This window comes from Gossypium arboreum, chromosome 8 (genome assembly GCF_025698485.1).
Source record: "Gossypium arboreum isolate Shixiya-1 chromosome 8, ASM2569848v2, whole genome shotgun sequence".
Classification (NCBI taxonomy): domain Eukaryota; kingdom Viridiplantae; phylum Streptophyta; class Magnoliopsida; order Malvales; family Malvaceae; genus Gossypium; species Gossypium arboreum.
In genome coordinates this window covers 137,200,194-137,219,368 of record NC_069077.1, presented here as the reverse complement: position 1 = coordinate 137,219,368, position 19,175 = coordinate 137,200,194, and the positions used below count along the sequence as shown (strand labels likewise).

General features: G+C 30.5%; 2 protein-coding genes and 1 long non-coding RNA gene across 3 annotated transcripts; 2 read left to right on the top strand and 1 right to left on the bottom strand.

Moving 5' to 3' along the window:
* The first annotated feature begins 150 nt into the window (after positions 1–150).
* On the top strand, positions 151–864 carry LOC128296472 (uncharacterized). The gene is made up of 2 exons (XR_008287084.1): positions 151–197; positions 747–864. It is a non-coding gene; the product is annotated as an uncharacterized LOC128296472 (long non-coding RNA).
* A 4,130-nt stretch (positions 865–4,994) lies between these two features.
* On the top strand, positions 4,995–6,920 carry LOC108469686 (uncharacterized). Its single transcript, XM_017770672.2, has 3 exons — positions 4,995–5,411; positions 5,497–5,669; positions 6,632–6,920. Exons 1-3 carry the CDS (start codon positions 5,232–5,234, stop codon positions 6,705–6,707), a joined length of 429 nt encoding a protein of 142 aa, XP_017626161.1. The 5' UTR covers positions 4,995–5,231; the 3' UTR covers positions 6,708–6,920.
* Positions 6,921–7,444: 524 nt separating this feature from the next.
* LOC108469685 (probable polyamine oxidase 4) lies at positions 7,445–13,405 on the bottom strand. The gene is made up of 10 exons (XM_053031700.1): positions 12,808–13,405; positions 12,598–12,701; positions 12,431–12,518; positions 11,926–12,040; positions 10,919–11,006; positions 10,736–10,821; positions 10,547–10,649; positions 9,572–9,669; positions 8,188–8,617; positions 7,445–7,942 (listed from the first exon to the last, which is right to left on the bottom strand). The coding sequence occupies exons 1-10, from the start codon at positions 12,827–12,829 to the stop codon at positions 7,625–7,627; spliced, it is 1,452 nt and encodes a 483-aa protein (XP_052887660.1). The 5' UTR covers positions 12,830–13,405; the 3' UTR covers positions 7,445–7,624.
* Between the last annotated feature and the right edge of the window lie 5,770 nt (positions 13,406–19,175).

Below are 19,175 nucleotides of genomic sequence, written 5' to 3'. Positions count from 1 at the left end.
TTTTATCTATAAAACAAATAAATGAATACTTATAATTGTTATTGTGATTTTAAGTTTAATTGTTATATTATTAAGTGTTCGGATTATGGAAATACCATGAGTATACCATACTCAATGTGTCGGTTTGTTTCGTCTTGCGAGTTTAGTAAAGATAGAACGTTGAATCAGCATCCCAGTTCGATCCCGAATTCATTAAGGTAAAGTGTGTTAATTATTGGTAACGGCATGTACCTAGAATGTTTTATGAGAGTCATTTAGGTTGTAGATGTACTCATGAAATGAGTAAATTATGGTTGGCAACGGTATGTAGTATGAATTTTGAAATTTACTAAAAATTCGTAGTGATTCTAAATTAGTCCCGAATTGAATTTACTGTTCATATTGGACCGCGAGGGCCCATTAAAGGGACGACATCTTAAAATTAGGATGTGTGTAAATATTTATTTTAATTAATGACCGAAATTGTCTTTGTCTGGTAATGTCTCGTAACCCTGTTCCGATGACGGTATAGGGTTAGGGGGCGTTACAGAATATAACGGTTAATTATTTTTATGACTCGGTTTTGTGGCCCCGAAACCACTTTTCGACTAGGGTCAAATTAGGGCTGTCACAATATTGATCTAAAATATTGTCTATATTAATATATATTTTTGGTACTTCCTTAGAATTTTTCATATTTCCTCACTTTTTTGGTATTCCCTCGTAATTTCTGGTATGTAACACTCCATACCTGGCTCGATTACCAGGTCCGATCTACAAGATGCCACATTCATTGCCGGAGCAACTACAATTAAATTACATTCAAATATTACCATTACACAGTTAATTACAAGTAATATAAGCATTAGATACCATTTATATTCATTCTCAGGTCTTACACAAGCCTACGAAAGCTCTATTACTAACCTAATATCGATTTGGGACTAAACTGTAATATTAACAAAATTCTAGGTTGACGTTGGGAGTTCCTCGTCGCGGCGCAACAAACTGACTTAGCTCCTCATTGCAACAACCCATACTCGACGTCCTGTCATGGCATGGTGACCTGATCTCGCCGCGACATAACATATTGTTTCAACATATTACAAACCAATCAATTCACAAATCATAACACATTCTTCAGCCAAAATCATATCACTAATTGGTTCAGTTTCAAATCATAAAACCTTTCTAGCACATATACATTCCATTCATTTCATCATTTTCATCCAATTACCTAAGTTACTTCGCTAAACTAACCATTAAACTACTTGCCAAAAGAATACATACATATATACATACATTACCATTTACAATAGCAACCATATCACATTTATACACTAGCTAATATTGTGACAATCTAAGTTGCACAAATCAAACATATAGTCACTTTCAAAATACCAATTCTAAGTCCAAAAGTTCATAAGTATCATGCTATGCCAAAATTTGACTCAACCTAGGTACATGTCATACTTAAAACAAAATGGAAACTTTACTGAGTCGGAGATCGCTTGCTGGATGCTGGATTTACTGCTCGAACACTTGGAAATCTACTATACTTGTGCACGAAGAAAACAAATCGTACGCTGAGCAAATACGATTGGTGGTATTTCCATAATTTAAGCCAATGCAAAACAAGTTTAAAATTATTGCATACAATTAAACCTACTGAAATTTTACAATCAAATCTTACATAGTTGCATACCAAATACTTCCATTACCAGAGTAACTTGCATATGATCATCTTTACATTTCAATACATTAATATGTACTCAAAACATACCATTTCTGATTCATTTCACAATAACCATTACTACATATAAACACATAAGTTCCATTCATATTTAGTACTCAACCATTTCCAAGCCTATTAACTCGTTATTGCTTCATCAGCCCTTAGGGCTTGTTTTTAGCCAATTTGCATGGTCTTTCACATGCTATTGAATATCACATTTCATATGTATGCATTTATACCAAATCAATTCACATTTCATTTCAATCTATCATATAACCAAATCATGTTTATATAATCCTATTAACTTGACTCGAATTTCAAGACGAATACATGGATTAGTCAATCTACATCTTAATCTGACACCGTAGTGCATCATCGGATCAACTGAACGAAGTATACTGGTACCTATAGTGCATCATCGGGCAAGCCGAAGAAATTATACTGGCACATAAGGTGCATCATCGGATGAAGCGAAGTGATCATACTGGCACATAGGTGCATCGTAGGATAAACCAAAGCAAATATATTGGAACACGTAAGTGCATCATCAGATGAACCGAAACAAATATACTGGCACATGCAGTGCATCATCAGATAAACCAAAGTAAATATATTGGCATACGAAAGTGCATCATCGGCTAAATCAAAGTATAAACCCATACAGTTAATAAGGTAACCAATTTCCAATTTCATCACATAGTTCAATTCACATTTCATCATTATCAATTCATAATCAAATCAACATTCCAATACAACATATAACATGTTTCAACTCAAATCAGTCCATTTTTTGTTTTGGTCCTTCGAACATATAATTAATTAGGCTTAAACTTTAATTAACTTAATCTATGATAATTAACATCACATCCCACTAACATCTATCTCAAATCAGTCCATTTTTTTTTGGTCATTTGAATAATTTTTATTTAAGTCCCCAAGCCTTATTCTAATTAAAAATTTATAGCGATTAAATTTTTACGATTTAGTCCCTAAGCCTTACTTACTCATAATTTCGGCTAAATCACTTAACCAATTTTCAATTCATCAATATGCTAACTCCGTAAATATCCTTATTTAATATTAACAAACTCGATTTATAGAAACGAGAATTTTTTGTATAATCACATAATTTTTGTATAATTTGAAATGAGGATTTGGAATGAGAAATATAATTTTAGGGTAAAAATATATTATTTTTTAATATTAAGCAATTTCATTGGGATTTTATAGATGAAAAAATGATAACTTTTAAATTATTTTTTCATGATAATATTTGGTACGAAAAAACTTAAATATAATGATAGTTTTAAAATTTTAAATAATTAAATAAATGAAACAAATTTAAGATCAGCCAATTTTTATAGTCCCTCATAATTTTTGGTACTTCCTCATAATTTTTGGTATTATCTCATAATTTTGATACTTATTCAGAAATTTTGTTACTCCCTCGTATTTTTGGTACTTTCAAATAATTTTTTGTATTCCCTTATAATTTGTAGTATTTCTTAGAATTTTGGTATTTCCAGGTAAATTTTAATTTACTATTTTTTCTTGTTATATTTGGCACAGAAAAAACTATATATAATGATAATTTTAAATTTTGACAAATTAAATAAATTTAATGAGGCCAAGCAATTTTTTTTTTTGTACTTCTCGTGTTTTCTTCTACTTCTTCATAATTTTTATATTCCCTTATAAGTTTTTGTACTTCCTTAAATTTTTGGTATTTCCTTCTTCCTTTTTGACCCTCTTTCAAATATTTTGATATTTTCTCAAATTTTTTGGTATTCCTTCATAATTCTTGGTACACTCTCATAATTTCTAGTATTATTTCATTATATTTTATATGGTTTTGGAATGAAGGTTTGGAATGGGAATTATATTTTGGAGTGAAAAAATATTATTTTTGAATATTGAGAAATTTTATTAGAATTTTTAGATAGATAAAATTGGTAAATTAAATTATTATTTTTCTTGCTAAAATTTGGTAGAGAAAAATTATATATAATGATAATTTTAAGATTTTGATAAATTAAATAAATAAAATAAATTTAATGAGACCAACCAATTTTGGTAGTCTCTTATATCTTTTGCACCCGTCTTGTTTTTTTTTTTTTTGTACTTATAATTTTTATATTCCATCATGCTACTTTCTCATAATTTGTTATATTTCCTCATTTTTTAGCATTTTCTCAATATCTTTTGTATTTTCTCTTTTTTATTTCCTTATAATTTTCGATATTTCTATAATTTTGTATGATTTCGAAATGAGGATTTGGAACAAGACAAAATTTTGGAGTAAAAAATTATTTTGAAATATTAAGAAATTTCAATAAGATTTTATAACGAAAAGTTGGTTTGAAATAAATTATATATAATGATAGTTTTAAAATTTTGAAAAATTAAATAAATGAAATAAATTTAATAAGATCACACAATTATTATGAGGGATTACCAAAAATACGATGGATTATTAAATATTAGTTCATCTGATAAAATTTGCTTTACTTTTTTTTTTAAATTTTATTAATATATAAAACAAATTTTATAAGTAAGCAAAAATATATATTTTTATACCAAAATTGATTTCTAATGACAAAACTTAATTTTGATAACATATTATGAAGGAGTACCAATAATTATGTAGAAATACTAAAAATTATGAAGGAGTGATATAAGATTCTCACGATTCTTCGGGTAACACGGTTTAGAAGATTTATTGGTTGAGAAAATACGGTTACTTCATAATTATAGGCTATCTTGCATGGCTAAAAATAGCTCGGATTAAAAACTACACTAAGATACTTATGGAAAGTGATTGTTTAATGGCTATTGAATTAATAAAGGAGAGCAACGCGAATTACCTATCCACTACTCTTATTAGGAATATTAACGAAGCAATAAGGCATATCCAAAGCGTAAAATTTGAATATATTCCAAGATGACAGATTGGCTAGCTAAGACTTGTACTAAGGAGGATGTTGAATTTAGAATTATTGATTTCCCTATTTTTCATATTAGGAAATTACAATCAGAAGATAAAATAGGTACATCTCATGTATGAGTTTGTTGATTAAGGTAGTTTAATTACTTTCTTTTTATTATATAAAAAAAAATTATGAGGTGCGAAATTGCAAAATATTAATTTCTTATAAATTTTATTTATTTTATTTTATTTTAAAATTTATTACTGTATATATATATATGCAAAATAAGTTTTTTATACCAAAATTGATTAATTTATATATGAGAAAAGATGAAATGAAATTTTCTGTAAAATAATTTGACCGGATAATCCGGTATTCCATTCCCTATTACAAGGGAGGTTATGGAAAGCTCACCTCACTTTCCATAGAATTTCTCACAAGAATTACTTAAGTCAGTCTGAGCAGATTCAGATCCCACTGGAAGAATCTGGAATTAAAAAGCGATAGGGTTTGGTTCGTTGTTAAAAAGATAGGCAGAGGCATTTAAAAAGTTTAGAAATCACTTAGGGGAAGCCTAATCAGAGAGATCCATGGAGTTTTTAGCTAAAGAATACGGGTACGTAGTGTTAGTGGTGGTGGCTTACTGCTTTCTCAGCATATGGATGGGTATCCAAGTAGGGATGGCTCGCAAGAAGTATAAGGTTTATTACCCCACCCTTTACGCTCTTGAATCCGAGAACAAAGATGCAAAGCTCTTCAACTGTGTTCAGGTTTCATTTTTGTTTCTTATTTTTTTGCTTCTTCTAAAAAAAATTGTTCAAAACGAAGCGAGTTGAATTAATTTTTTGATTGCAGAGAGGGCATCAAAACTCGCTGGAGATGATGCCTATGTTCTTCGTACTGATGATTTTGGGAGGGATGGCTCATCCTTGCATCTCCGCTGCGCTTGGACTTTTTTACACCGTCACCCGTTATTTCTACTTCACCGGCTATTCCACCGGAGATCCCCAGAAACGACTCACTATTGGGTATATTTCTTCTTCTTTGCTTATTTATTATTCGTGAGGGTCAATTGCAGTTTGAATTTTATAAACTTAAAAATGTTTTAATTGAGTATTGGTTTCCTAACAACCGAATTTTTTGATCATTTTAGTCAAAGGTTAAATACAAGTTCAAACCGGATGCGAAAGTGATAGTTTCTCAACTTATTGTTTTATTATACCTTGAAGTTTGAAGATATAGGGTCAGTTAAATATGAATTTTAGTTTATGAACTTGTCAATTAGGGTTTTTTTAGTTCCAACTTGGGAATTAAATATTTTGTTCACTAAATTTGGGCACCATTAAAATTGATAATTAGTTCATTTTGGTCACAAAATTTAAGAAATCATTCAGATTTGATGACGTAACTTTTAATATTGTTCATATCATAAAATTTTTTAAAAATTTTGATATGATGCAATTTAAGAATGTTATTTCAATCAAATTTTTATTTCTACCGAAATCAGGATGAAAATAAACTTATGAGTTAAATCATTATTTGAGATTTAAATTTAATACTTTTTCTCATTTTAAAGCCTGAATTCTAGGGCTTTTAAGGACTAGATAATTGTCGAGGCTTAATTTGGATTAAGAAAAGCTAAGACTTTTAAGGTTAATTGTCAAGTTTAAAGCTTAAATTGAAAATAAAATTTAAACTGAGAAAAGTTGGCAAAGTACACATAGTGATTTAACCTTAAACTTATTATGTGACCTAATTCTCAAATTTGGAAGGATTAAGATTGATCTTAGAGTTCTCAATATGGATAATGGACAGGAGGAAGTGAATTCGAAAGCGTTGAAGCGCATATGGATAGTTTTAAGTATTGTGTTAAAAAGAGTAGATATGATCAGAAGTTCAGAACTTATAATAAGATTGTTTAACGAAATAAACTCTTAGGAGACAGAGGAAGAATACTAATATTTTGATATTCAATTTGGTGTAATTGCAGGAAATATGGGTTCTTGGCATTGCTGGGGCTTAAGATTTGCACTATTTCATTAGCAATAAACCTGCTCCGACGATGATTTTCTTTCCCATCTAATTAGAGGGTATCGTTGTGATCTCATCCCTAATTATGTATACATTTCCTTTATATGTACCGCATGAGAGGTCTTATCTATTATAATGACATCTTTTGAATCCACTTGAAATAAACAAAATTTCATTTTCATCTTTATTTTTTAATCATAACTATTAAATTAAAACAGATTATAATAAAATCTGATATTAAATATTAATTGATGTGAATTTATATTTGTTGTTCTCGACTTTATCATGTCTTATAATTTAAGCACTTATTCGACTTTCATATTAATGCAAAGATAGTTATATTCTATGAAGATTAAAAGTTGCTTTCAGTTTAAGTTATTACTTTTAACATCATCAATATAGATTTTATAGAAGGGATGGGGGATGTCTTGTATTGTTGGAGAGGGTACCTCTGGCTCTTATTAAATAAATTCTGAGTTTGAATATTGTTTGCCCTTCCACTCAGTTTAAAATAAAGGTTAATATCGTTCTCCTGTCTTAACTTGTAATACATATGAATAATATTATTCCATCATCTTCATCATTCTAACCATTACTTTGCTCATGCTTCTTTTCAACTCCTCATTGATTTTAACATCTCATAAACTACATTCTTTTTGTAAGTCCATTATATAAAAATAGCTTTTTGTATGGAAGACTCACACCCAAATATGAATAGCATGTCTTGCATATCAGAAGCCAGTAAATAAACAAATACTAATGAAGCAGCATATCTATCAAACATCTGAAATTTATTTTCTTCCACCTTTTGGGGATGGAAATTGAAAGCAGTAGTCACATTTAGTGATACAGTATATAATAGTATTTTAACAAGTTGGATGATTTTCTTTTTTAAATCTAATTAGAAAATCAAGGCAACTCAGACAGGTCTTTGTAATAGGTAAAATGAAGTTCACATCCTAGATATCTGGAGAGGAAATATGGGTTCTAATAATGCATCACCACTAAAGGAGATTAGCTGGAGCTTTCTAAAGTCACCTAATCTCTCTAAGAGATGGCTCTCACAGTTTCTGGCAGCCAGGACTCCAGAAGAGTAAGCTCCGTGCACCGACCCTTGGTGCTCCTCGGTAACTGCTTCCCCTCCAAAGAAAAGATTATCCAAAGGTTCTCTAAGCTTATCATACACATCTCCTGCCATCCCGACTGGATCATATGAATAACAGCCAAGGGAATTTGGATCTGTTCCCCAATGTGACACCAGATATTGTACCTGTTTCGCATTTACCATTCTCAAATATTAGCTCACACCTTCCATAGGAGACGATCAATTATGTTATGGAAAATAGAACATGACGGAAACTTGTACAATCTAGTATATCTATTTTGATTTTCTATCAACATTTAGAAAGAAGATTCAGGCAGATTAGCAAACATAATTCCTTAAACCACCCAAGTTTAGTCTAGGTAGGATAAATCAAGTTATATAAAATAAATAGCTGGAAGCCATAAATTTACCGGCTCAGTTGCATCAGGAAACATTTTCTTCAACTGCGACATCACAAAGTTCACAGCATATTCATCAGAAAACTTCTCGAGATCGTCAGCAAATCTTCCAGCAGCCATATAGACAAGAATAGGATGGCCTGTTGCCTTGTGAAGATTGAGAAAATAACCACAAGAATAAGAAGTGCGTGCAACAATGCCTAACAGCTCAACATTTGGCCAAAAGACTCGGTCGAATAGTAAGGCAATCTTGTTTTCGTTACCAACACCAATATCTGAAATTGCAGCAACCTTCCATTCTGGCAACTTTGGTTCAAACTGAATCAAATTGGCTTTAAGAACCCCGAGGGGTACAGTTACTATAACAGCATCAGCAATGAAGCTCAATCCGTTCTCAACATTGACCACCACGTTATCACATCCTCTGGATATTTTAGAAACCCTACTCATCAATATCCATAAAAGAATCAAAATCTTTGTTGCCTGACAAGCACCATAAACAATTCCCATTCTTAATTTTCATTTAAAGAAACAAAATGTCATTTTATATGCTACAAGAATATATTTACAGTTCCCAACAATAAAAGTAACATGCTGACTGTACACATGGAGATCACAGCTACTCAATTTCAGTATTCAACATCCCAAGTAAATAAAATGGAATTTGAGTAAATATATGATCAAAATCTCAAAAAGTTGAAATGCTAGAACAGTGTAGGCCTCATTTAAACGTCAGATTGTATCTTTCTAATATCAGATTAATGAAACAAAAAGGAAGAAGAAAATTAGGGAAGAAATAAAGCGCAAGCATCAATGGAGCATAGAAAAGTAAATTTCTACCGTTAGCAAGACTTAACAGGCAAATTTGGTACCTTAACTATAACCAAATGTGATTTTGCACCTAAAATTTAAAACGTGCAATAAGGTACTCAAATTTTGCTTATCTACGAGGTTCAGATTGCATATTCTACAACTCTGGCAAGGACTAAGCATAGAACTGTCACATCTTCCCCACCACCAGGGCCACATCATTATGAAGTAACTGAGTGGGTTGGGGATATGCCATGCCTTCTCTACCACCGGTGGTAGATGCAAGCTTTAGTAAACAGAAGCAAAGTTCAAGTACCATATTGCACATTTTTAAATTTGTGTACCAAGTCAAAACAGCTGACCATAGCTTTGGGCACCAAAATACATACTAAACCCTGTTACCAATTGAGGGTCAATGCTGGATCTAGTACTATACTAGTAAAAGAGACACAAGCATAGTTATATGCTTTGTCTAGACTAAATCTCTTCGGTACAGGAGCAGAATATTATTTTACTTGCATTAAAGCATTTAACAAAGATATGTAATTAGCAAATCAGAGAACCATTTTGATGCACCAAACATTACCTATGATTCAAGCGAACATCAATATCTTTAGCAAGTTCTTTTATTATGGGGTCATAACCCTGCACCATAAGTCCATGACCACCCAAAAGGACTTGTTCCTGCACATCGCAAATCAGCCACCATTTCAGTGAGCAACCATTAATTTTCTTAATAGATCAGATGAAATGTTTTGAACTCTATTATAGGATTAAAATGTAATGCTAAAATGTTGTGTTTTTATGTGAAATTTTCAGGAACTTCTTCGTTTTCTACACAATTAGAACATGACTAAATTAATCAGCGTCACTTCATGCAAACCAGTGTTGAAAAGCTTCGAGATTCTGATTTGCAATAGTGAAAGATGTAGGTAGAGTTTAAAGTTGAAGTGGAGTTGATCTGGTCAAATGTTAGAATAGAAGGGGCTCCATTGAGAAGACACCCAGATGGAAATTTCTAGAAAAAAATACAAATGAAGAAAATAAGAGAAAAGGACTTTCGAATGTTCATGTGATAGATGAAAAAGACCAAAAAGGTAATAGGGCCAGCCAGGTAGGTGCTCTCAATGATGGGTATTTTCCCCTTTTTCTTTTAGTTAAACCCACATGATAGACCCCAAATTCAAGTCATTGTGCAAGTATAATAAAAACTAATGTAACTGTTACTCCTCAGTTTTCATTCTCCTTTCACAAGAAGGGTCAGCTAATATGATTGCAACAAGTTTTATGGATTGGTATGGAAGTGTTACCTAGTATGGTTCCAGACCTGTAAATCATTTTGCACATGATTACAGGTTTAAATTACTACATCTTTACCTTCTTCACAAATCTATGACACCACAAGCTATCTGACGGACAACTCAAAATTTAAAATGAAAGGCATAGTGTAAGATTGTTATCGTGTTTAAGTAACAATTACTATGTCCATAAACAAAGATATCAGGTCTCCAACAAGGACAGCAAATTAATAGAGTTTAGCTGTTAAACAAGTAATACTTGCCTGATCCCAGCATTTCAAGGATATCATATCTGTATCTGCAGCAAACCAAGCTTCCATTCTACATATGTACCACTGCATCACTTCATAGGCAAGTCCTTCTTGTCTATAAAAAATAGGACATGTCAATGACACTAAATAAACCCATGTTTATCAACAAGGTAATGAGATAGTGATGCGAAACACAAATACCTTAACTCAGGATTCCTATCTAGCACAATTGATATTGCTTTAAGGACTGACATGTCCTTCTTGTGTTCATCCCGTACTTTCTCAGTCTAGAGGCATAAATATAGGGGGGAAAATGAGTTTCACATGACATTACAATGCCCGGTTATAGCAAAGACAAACTAGATCATTTATTTAGAACAATACCTCTTTGAGTATTCTCTTGAATACATCTCCAACTTCAACAACAATCTCTTGTGGAACTTTACGACCATCCATATCAAAAAGTGCATAACTGATAAAAGTAAAGTCTAGATCCTCACAAAAGTAGTTCAAACTACAATGAAGGAAGCTATAGCTGCAAGTTGGTTTACATGCATGTAGTGATGTGACCCGTGACAGAACTAATACATGTTGCCAAAGTATCACTTTTGGTTATTACTAGCTGACACGTACGTACTAATACATGATACAAAAATTATATAAACCACATTAAATAAGAGATTAGAACAACCAACCATATAAAGAAAAAAAAATAGAGATAGTAATGAAAGAATAGGAAACCATGCAGGACTATTACAATTTCTTTCTACAAGTTAAAGCCGGTTGGACTTTGACCTACACAACAGAAGATAGCCTTCTCTCACACCATCATAGACCCTTCCCTTCCCCTTCTCAAGATTGACTGCTGGCACCTTCAGGTTTAAAGATTCATTCTAATCGTTGACTGCCCCATTGATGACAGAGAACAGATTACAAAGAAATATCCATGTTGTCTGTTCTTTTACTTTTCAAAAAAATATGAGATTAACTGAATTTTTTTTTTAAGTATTGTGATCATTTAATGTCAATATACGTTGAAGAGTATGTTCAAATTCATTGTCCATATTCACTACAGAACATGCTTTAACAATGGCAAAGATTTGCTCATTCCATGAAGTAATGGTACAAATCTCACAAGCCATATCCTGCTTTCAGTCTACTAAGAACATTGTTTATCTGAGTTTGGGACATATGGCAGGATGAAACAATGTATAAAGGATCCAAGACCAGTATAATGATGCAATATAGATTGATGAAAGCCGTGAGGCCCATGAGGAAAAAGAAAAGAATAGCACAGTATTGGTATTGGTATTGTCATTTGTCAGAAGAACCATGCATGTGATCTTGAGAGCATGCTAGAAACGTATAAGCAGAAAGTTAGAAAAGATTACCTTTCCAAATCATGGTCATACAACACAGAATTGTCACCACTAGTACGGTACAATTTAAGGCCCAGAGAGGATATTAATGGAGCTAAGGGATTCTCATTGCATACTCCGTGTAGCCTGAAATATTAGAAAGATAATTAATAGACAAGACATAGATTCATTATTCATATTAGCCTCCTGAGCCACTTAGACTTTGCAATTAAAAATATGACTGACAGAGAGAAATATGATTTTAATGCTAGCTAACAAGTCTAAGAGAACACTCTTTCAACTTAAATAGCAGATTATATCCATTTATCCTTCCACATTGCACACTAGTAGCCAATTTAGATCATCTCAAGTATCTGACAAACATTTTAAACCAAAAAAAAATGTCTGACGTCTAGACAGAAAATGAAATCTAACATTTCCTGATATCATTCAATGGAATTATAAAGAAGCAAAGTAAGAGAAATATCAAGATCTAAAGCCTATTAAAGAAAGAGGAGGAGAAAAAAGATGACTTTCCATGAAGCTCCCATATCCACAGGGCAACCAAAAGAGAAATCAGTATGGATGCGACCACCAAGTCTTTCTCGTGATTCCAACAGGATTACCTGAAGATAAACAAAAAGTCTGTCAATTGAACAGCAAATGATAACAATAACAATACCAATAATGGTGTAGAATCATTGCCTTGAAAGAAGCATCAGTCAGAGTCCGAGCGGCAGCAAGGCCGGAAATACCACCTCCTATCACAATGACACAGGGAACTGCTGCCTCCTCCTGCCTCTCAATGCCTGATATATATACACATACATACACATATATACACATAAGAGTTCAACATTAAACTCATAAATAAAATGAAATAAAGAGAATGAATATTAGAAATCGGTTAATAACCTTGGAAGCGGAGCAGATCCATGGATTAGAGACGAAGAATTACGGGTGTATAGGAGTGAGGAAATTAGAAATCAGCTGGAATGAATGGAATAGAAGGGAGATTAAGAGGCCGGCAATGAAGCGGCTGAGATTGGAAGAGGAGGAGGAAGAGGAGCAACACGGCTTGTCCAAGGCGTTCATAAGGAAATAAAAGAATACCCAAAGGCTGGGACTGGCATAGATTATGGTTATATTATATATAGACAGTAAATCACAGCTGCCGATGCTGATGGAAAATTGGCGTCGGCGTCGGCGAAGGCAATGGCAATGGCAATGGCGGCGGCTGATTTTCTCCTTCTCTCTTTTCGCTTTTTGTGTCTCTTCCTTCAATGACAAACGCAAATCAATCTCTTCCTTCCACAATGAAAATCGTAAACATACATACAACTAGTACACCCCTTAAATGATTGGCAACTGAAGGGTATTTTTGCAATAAAAACAAATTTGAGGACCTCACGGCAATTTTGTAACAATAAAATAAAAATCGAAGGGATGAGATTTTTTTAGGGTAATGATAGAAAAGGAAACTTTTTATAGATTTTGATGATAATAATTTCAGACGTAACGCTCTTCCTTCAAAATCTATTTCAAGAAAAAGGTAATACGTTAATATAAATATTTAATTAGTTCGTACTTGTTTAGTATTGAGTTGGGATTAAAATAATAAAAATTCTTTTGTAGAAGAGGTCTGTATTTTATTTGTTAAGGTAAGTATAATTAGTCTGATTCGATATTTTTAATAATCGATTTAATAAAACTCATATTTTTATATCAAAAAGAAAATGATTATATCTATTTTTTTAATTTATAAATAAGAAGATAACAATATACTTAAATTCACATCTTCAATATTTATATCAATCGAGTTAAGACTCAATTGATAAAAAATCTTGATGAGTTTGAGAAGGTCACGCAAACTTTGTAATAAATATAAAAGTCTGAGGGATGAGATTTTTCTGTAGGGTAATGTTAGAAATGTGAACCTTTTTTTCTTTTTATGGAGAGTATAGAAAAGTGAAGGCAGAGATAAAATAATATATGTATTATATAAATTAGGAATAATTTTTATTTATTTATTTATTAAAATACTATATTTGCTATTTTTCAAAATATTTATTATTTTTCATATCGTATGGTAATATATTCAAAATTAAAAAACATATATTAACATTAGGAAAAAACAAAAAACAAAAAAAAGGAAGAGAATTGAAGTGAGAATACTCAAATAATCCATGTAATTTTGTCTTACTTTGAGTCTAGTACGCGGAGTTAGGTAAGACTAGCCGGACAGATCCAAAAGTTCATATCAACTATCATTATTCATAAAAATACATTATTTTTATTATATTTTTGGATAAATTACACAATTAGTCATTAAACTACAAGTAAATTTTTATTTTGATTATTTAATTAAAAAATTATAATTTAATCAATCAACTATTTAAAATTTTTATTTAAGTCACTGAACTGTAGACTTAATCATGAGTTAAGTCACTCGACCCAAAGGCCTGCCAGAAAAGTAGGTTTGGGCAAAAAAATGAAGATTGTTTTCAAAACAAGTTAGGCATCAAGTAAGCTTTTTTTAACTCTGGCTCGAGCCCAATTTGTATTTGCAAAAAAAATCAATTTGTTGTTGTTTCCAATATTTTGGTGCTATTCTACCACTATTTTGTTATAATTTCGCTATTATATTATTATTATTTTTATCGTTATTGTTTGAATATTATATAACTATTGTTTTTATTGTTAATTTTTGTACTTATCTTGGTGTTAGTAAATACTTTTTAATTTATTTTTAATTTGTTAAAAAATATTTATTTTAATATTTTTAGTGTATTTGATGTATTATATTTTTTAAATTTATTTTTATATAAAAAATTTAATGCAGGCAGGTCGAGCATGGATTTTAGTATTTTTTTTTTAGTTGAGTTTAGGCAAAATTTAGGCTCATTTTTTAGGCCGAGTCTGGGCCTAAAAAACGAGCTTAAAATTATGTTGAGGCTCAGCCCAAACCCACCCATGATCACATCTATTAGGCTATTAAAATTAATGTTATATGACTTTCTTTGTTCACACTGCTTGAACTAATTCAAAGTTTTTTTTCTCTTTTTTTACAGTTTAGTTTTTTTTCATATAACAACTTTTTTCTTCAATCTCCGATATTGACTTTTAAATAGACTTCGATCTAAGGTATATTCTTCTACTCGTCAATAGATACTAATCCACCATACCGATTGTTAAATCATTATTTGAAGCTCTCTAGCGAAGTTTTAAAAAAAAAAAACTTAGTAGCTTAGTAACTTAAATAAAAACTTTTGGAATAGTTTGTTAACTTAAATAAAAAATTTCAAACAGTTTAATGACTAAATTATAACTTTTTTTATTTAAATGACCAAAACAAAAATTTAACCATAATTCAGCAACCAACAGTGTGGTTTACCCTATAAAAATATAATTATATTTCCCCATAAATATCTTTATTATTTAAATGAAAAATCGAGTGGAAAATGAAAAGACATTACAGGTCAGGCCTACCAAAGCGTAGGACATGTGATAGCATCAAACAAAATGGGTCAAATATGTTTGCACTTTGCAGTAGTCAGGTCAGGATGTCCTTTTTTACTGTTTTGGTGTTTCCTCTGTACTTTTATGCCACCTTGCTAGATTTTTAAAATAATTTAATGTAAAATAATATTAAATAGAGGGTAAATTATTTTAATTTCATTAAATTATTAGTGAATTTATATTTTTATTTAAAGTATCAAATTATTAAAATTATTGTTGTATAATATTTTTATTTGTATCACATATGCAATTAGAAAGTCTTTTTCCTCTTCTACGCTATAATGCGGGTTTTTTTCATCAAATAATTTTAAACGTTGTAAATTTTACAAGCTAAAATTCATATTGTTTTCTTCTCCGATCTTTGATGGTAAATTAGATCAATTTGGATCTAAAGTATATTTTTTTACTTGTTAATAGATATTGATTTATTAATCCACCGTATTGATATTGCTTAGAGCTCGTTATTCGAATTTGAAAAAAGAAACCCAATGACTAAAATAAAGATTTCAAACAATTCAATAACTATTTGTATACTTTGTAATAATTTAATAACTTTAGATGTAGTTTATCCTTATTTTTATGTCACCATGCTTTAGCGATGAAGCTAGAAATTTTTTGAAAAAGATTGAATCAAATTATATATTTTTATAATAATAAACATGTAATTTTATCATTTTAATAGTTTATATCTTTATAATTTTAAAGGATTAAATCAAATTTTTATTATTTTGAAGAGATGAAATTACAATTTTATTATTACCAATTTAAAATTTTATAAATTATAAAAAGATTAAATAAAAAATTTATTTTAAGGAATCAGCTCCCCGCCAACCCCTTTGCTCTACGACTCCCTTGCCTACTAGTTTAATATATTTTAAAAAATTAATATTAATTTAATGTGAAATAATATGAAATAGAACTGATAATTAAGAAAATTACATATTTATCTATATATTGGAGCATTTTGAAGGGATGAAAAACATTTTTTGCAGTTGAGTCCATATAGGGCGAAGATAATGCAAAAATGGAGATGAGGACATAAGAATAAAATAATGGATTTTATTCGGTGGTTGATGCAGGCGAAAGGTTGAAGACAAGAAAGTATGAGAAGGCGCCGCGCTGTATTTCCAATGTCTCCAACTCACTCGTTTATTACTTTTTTTCCTTTTGTTGCTTCGCTTTGTGAAACCCCACATAATCATACCCCTCATTCGCCTCTGAATTTTATTTGGTTTTTTTTTTCTAAAAAAAATATATATTATTAGGAACATAGTGGCATTAGCATAGTGTAAGTTATAGCCATTCAATTTGGGTCGGTACATTTTGAAAATTATTAATTAATAAATAAAGATATTGTCGATAAACTATTTAATATAACAAAATAATTTTTGCCCTAAAAATTAATAATTTTTAATTCTTCTAATTATTAATTAATAAAAATATCTTAAACACAAAAAAAATTACATAAACACAATATAAATAAAGATATTGTCGATAAACTATTTGATATAATAAAAATAGACATTTTGAAAATTTTAATTGGTAAAAATATTCCAACATTAGGAATATTAGAAGAATTATAATTACTTTTTCTCAGATTCATTCGAATAATATTGATTTATCTTTTATTTTATAATACTTTTCACCCCAAATCATAAAAATTATTTAACTTAAAATTTATTTTAAATATATTAAATATTTAAATTTAAACATATTAATTTTGAAATAAATGTATTAATTTATTTTTATTTAAAATAAAAGATTAAATTACACATTTATTAACAATAAACCAATTTTGTTAATAATAAATATTACCAAAAAGTTTAAATTAATAAAATTTATAATTTATTTGATAAATACGAGATAATAATTAACACTTTCTCATAAGTACCAATCACAATCTTAGAACCATATTTTCACATTCTATTTAATTTGAATCTTTAAAAACCAAAATCTAAAATTACATTCTACTTTATTTGAATCTTAAAGATATACAGAAAGTGCTAATTAAAATATTAAGTGTTTTGTACTTACATTTTATATTTTTAACAATAGACACAATATCCTCATAAAATATTACATTTTACTTCATTTCAGTGTAATATAATTAAATTATGTTTAAAATTATAACGGAAATTATCGAAAAAACTGTTAATATTAATTTTGGTAGCTTACTCTTAATTAATTGTTAATCCAATGAAATAACAATAGGCAGATAGTTCATCTTCCAGCAGCCGCCGGGGGTTGTTTGAGCCAGCTTCAGGGCTGATATTGTAGGACTTGGTGATGAACAGTTTGTTGTTTATGTACACATTCTGTGTTTGTCCAACGCAATGAAGAACTAACAATCTAAAACTTAAGAGTAGTACCAAATATGAATCTATCTGTATGCTCAATTATTAAAATTTTTCCTACAGTTGAAAGATTTTACACCTATATCTATATGCAGATGTGCATGTGCATCAACTCTACCATCAACTCATAAAAGCATCTAATCCCAAGACTTTCTTATTTCACATAATAATCTCTATATCAAAACATACCTTAATCTCATATCATTATAAAATCATAAGCCATCAATGCAAATGAACCAAACAAAAAAACAAAACAATAACCAAAATAAACTTATAGCAGAACATTGTGATTCATTCTTGTACTATCAAAAGCTTACGGAATGAAGTCACAGCAGCATAACATTATATCTTTCATTTTCTGAATGTATGAGAGAGTGAGAGGAAATGCATCATTGATGAAAGATAATTAGGTTAAGAAAAGCCACGACCAGGAAACAAAGGCAAAACCAGAATAGAGTTTATAACACCTACAACCTATGTTACTTAGGTGTGAGTGTCGCACATGAGAGTGTGTCTGACATGAGTATTTCAGCTTCATTTAAAGTAAGACCAACATAAAGATAAGATATTGGCTCAATTATTTCATCTTAAATGCTAACTATGCTTAATTACCTATGCGGCTAAACCATCCCTTAAGGTAACTCCACTATGAATAACTGTTTCCTACCATGAAGACTGCACTATCCACCAGTCTAAACTCCACCAGTTCAAGTCATGTTTTCAATCAGAAAAGAAAACCTCCCCAAGGACACAACCAAGAAGAAGGTGAGGTGATCGATCAATTCCAAAATACAACCAAATGTTAAGGACACAACTATGTTACTGTGACATATTTTACAATATACATACGGCAGAACTTGAAGGTTTGCCAAAGTAATATCGGTAAACCAAGCTATTGGCTTTTATCTTGTAAATAAAATTGTTAATTAGTGCCTGCTGAAAATGGTTAAGGTGACATGAAGGATAAAAAGATTCATAACAAGACTTGAGAGTAAATGAAGAGCACCACCAAATCTACCTAACATGGTAGCAGCTTCTTTTGTTTCACATACCAGACAATGGTAGGCCGATAAGTACAGATGGTAGTCGATGAGTGATCCGACAAATCATTGGCAGGAATCAAATGAAAGGATAATAAGATTAACATACAAAAAGAAGCAAAGGTATATATTTTGCCATGATCATAGCACAAAAGGTACAGATGAAGTGGTACACTCAAATAAAAACAATGACAATGAGAAAGTAATCATGATAATCTTAAAAGATGAATGGGGTTTTTCGATCACTATCACATGGGAAGACTGCAAAATCAACAATCAAAAAATGAACACAGAATAACGGTACTGATGTTAATATTGCAAAGCAAACACATCTTTAAATAAAACGGAGCTATTGCAAATGAAAGAAACA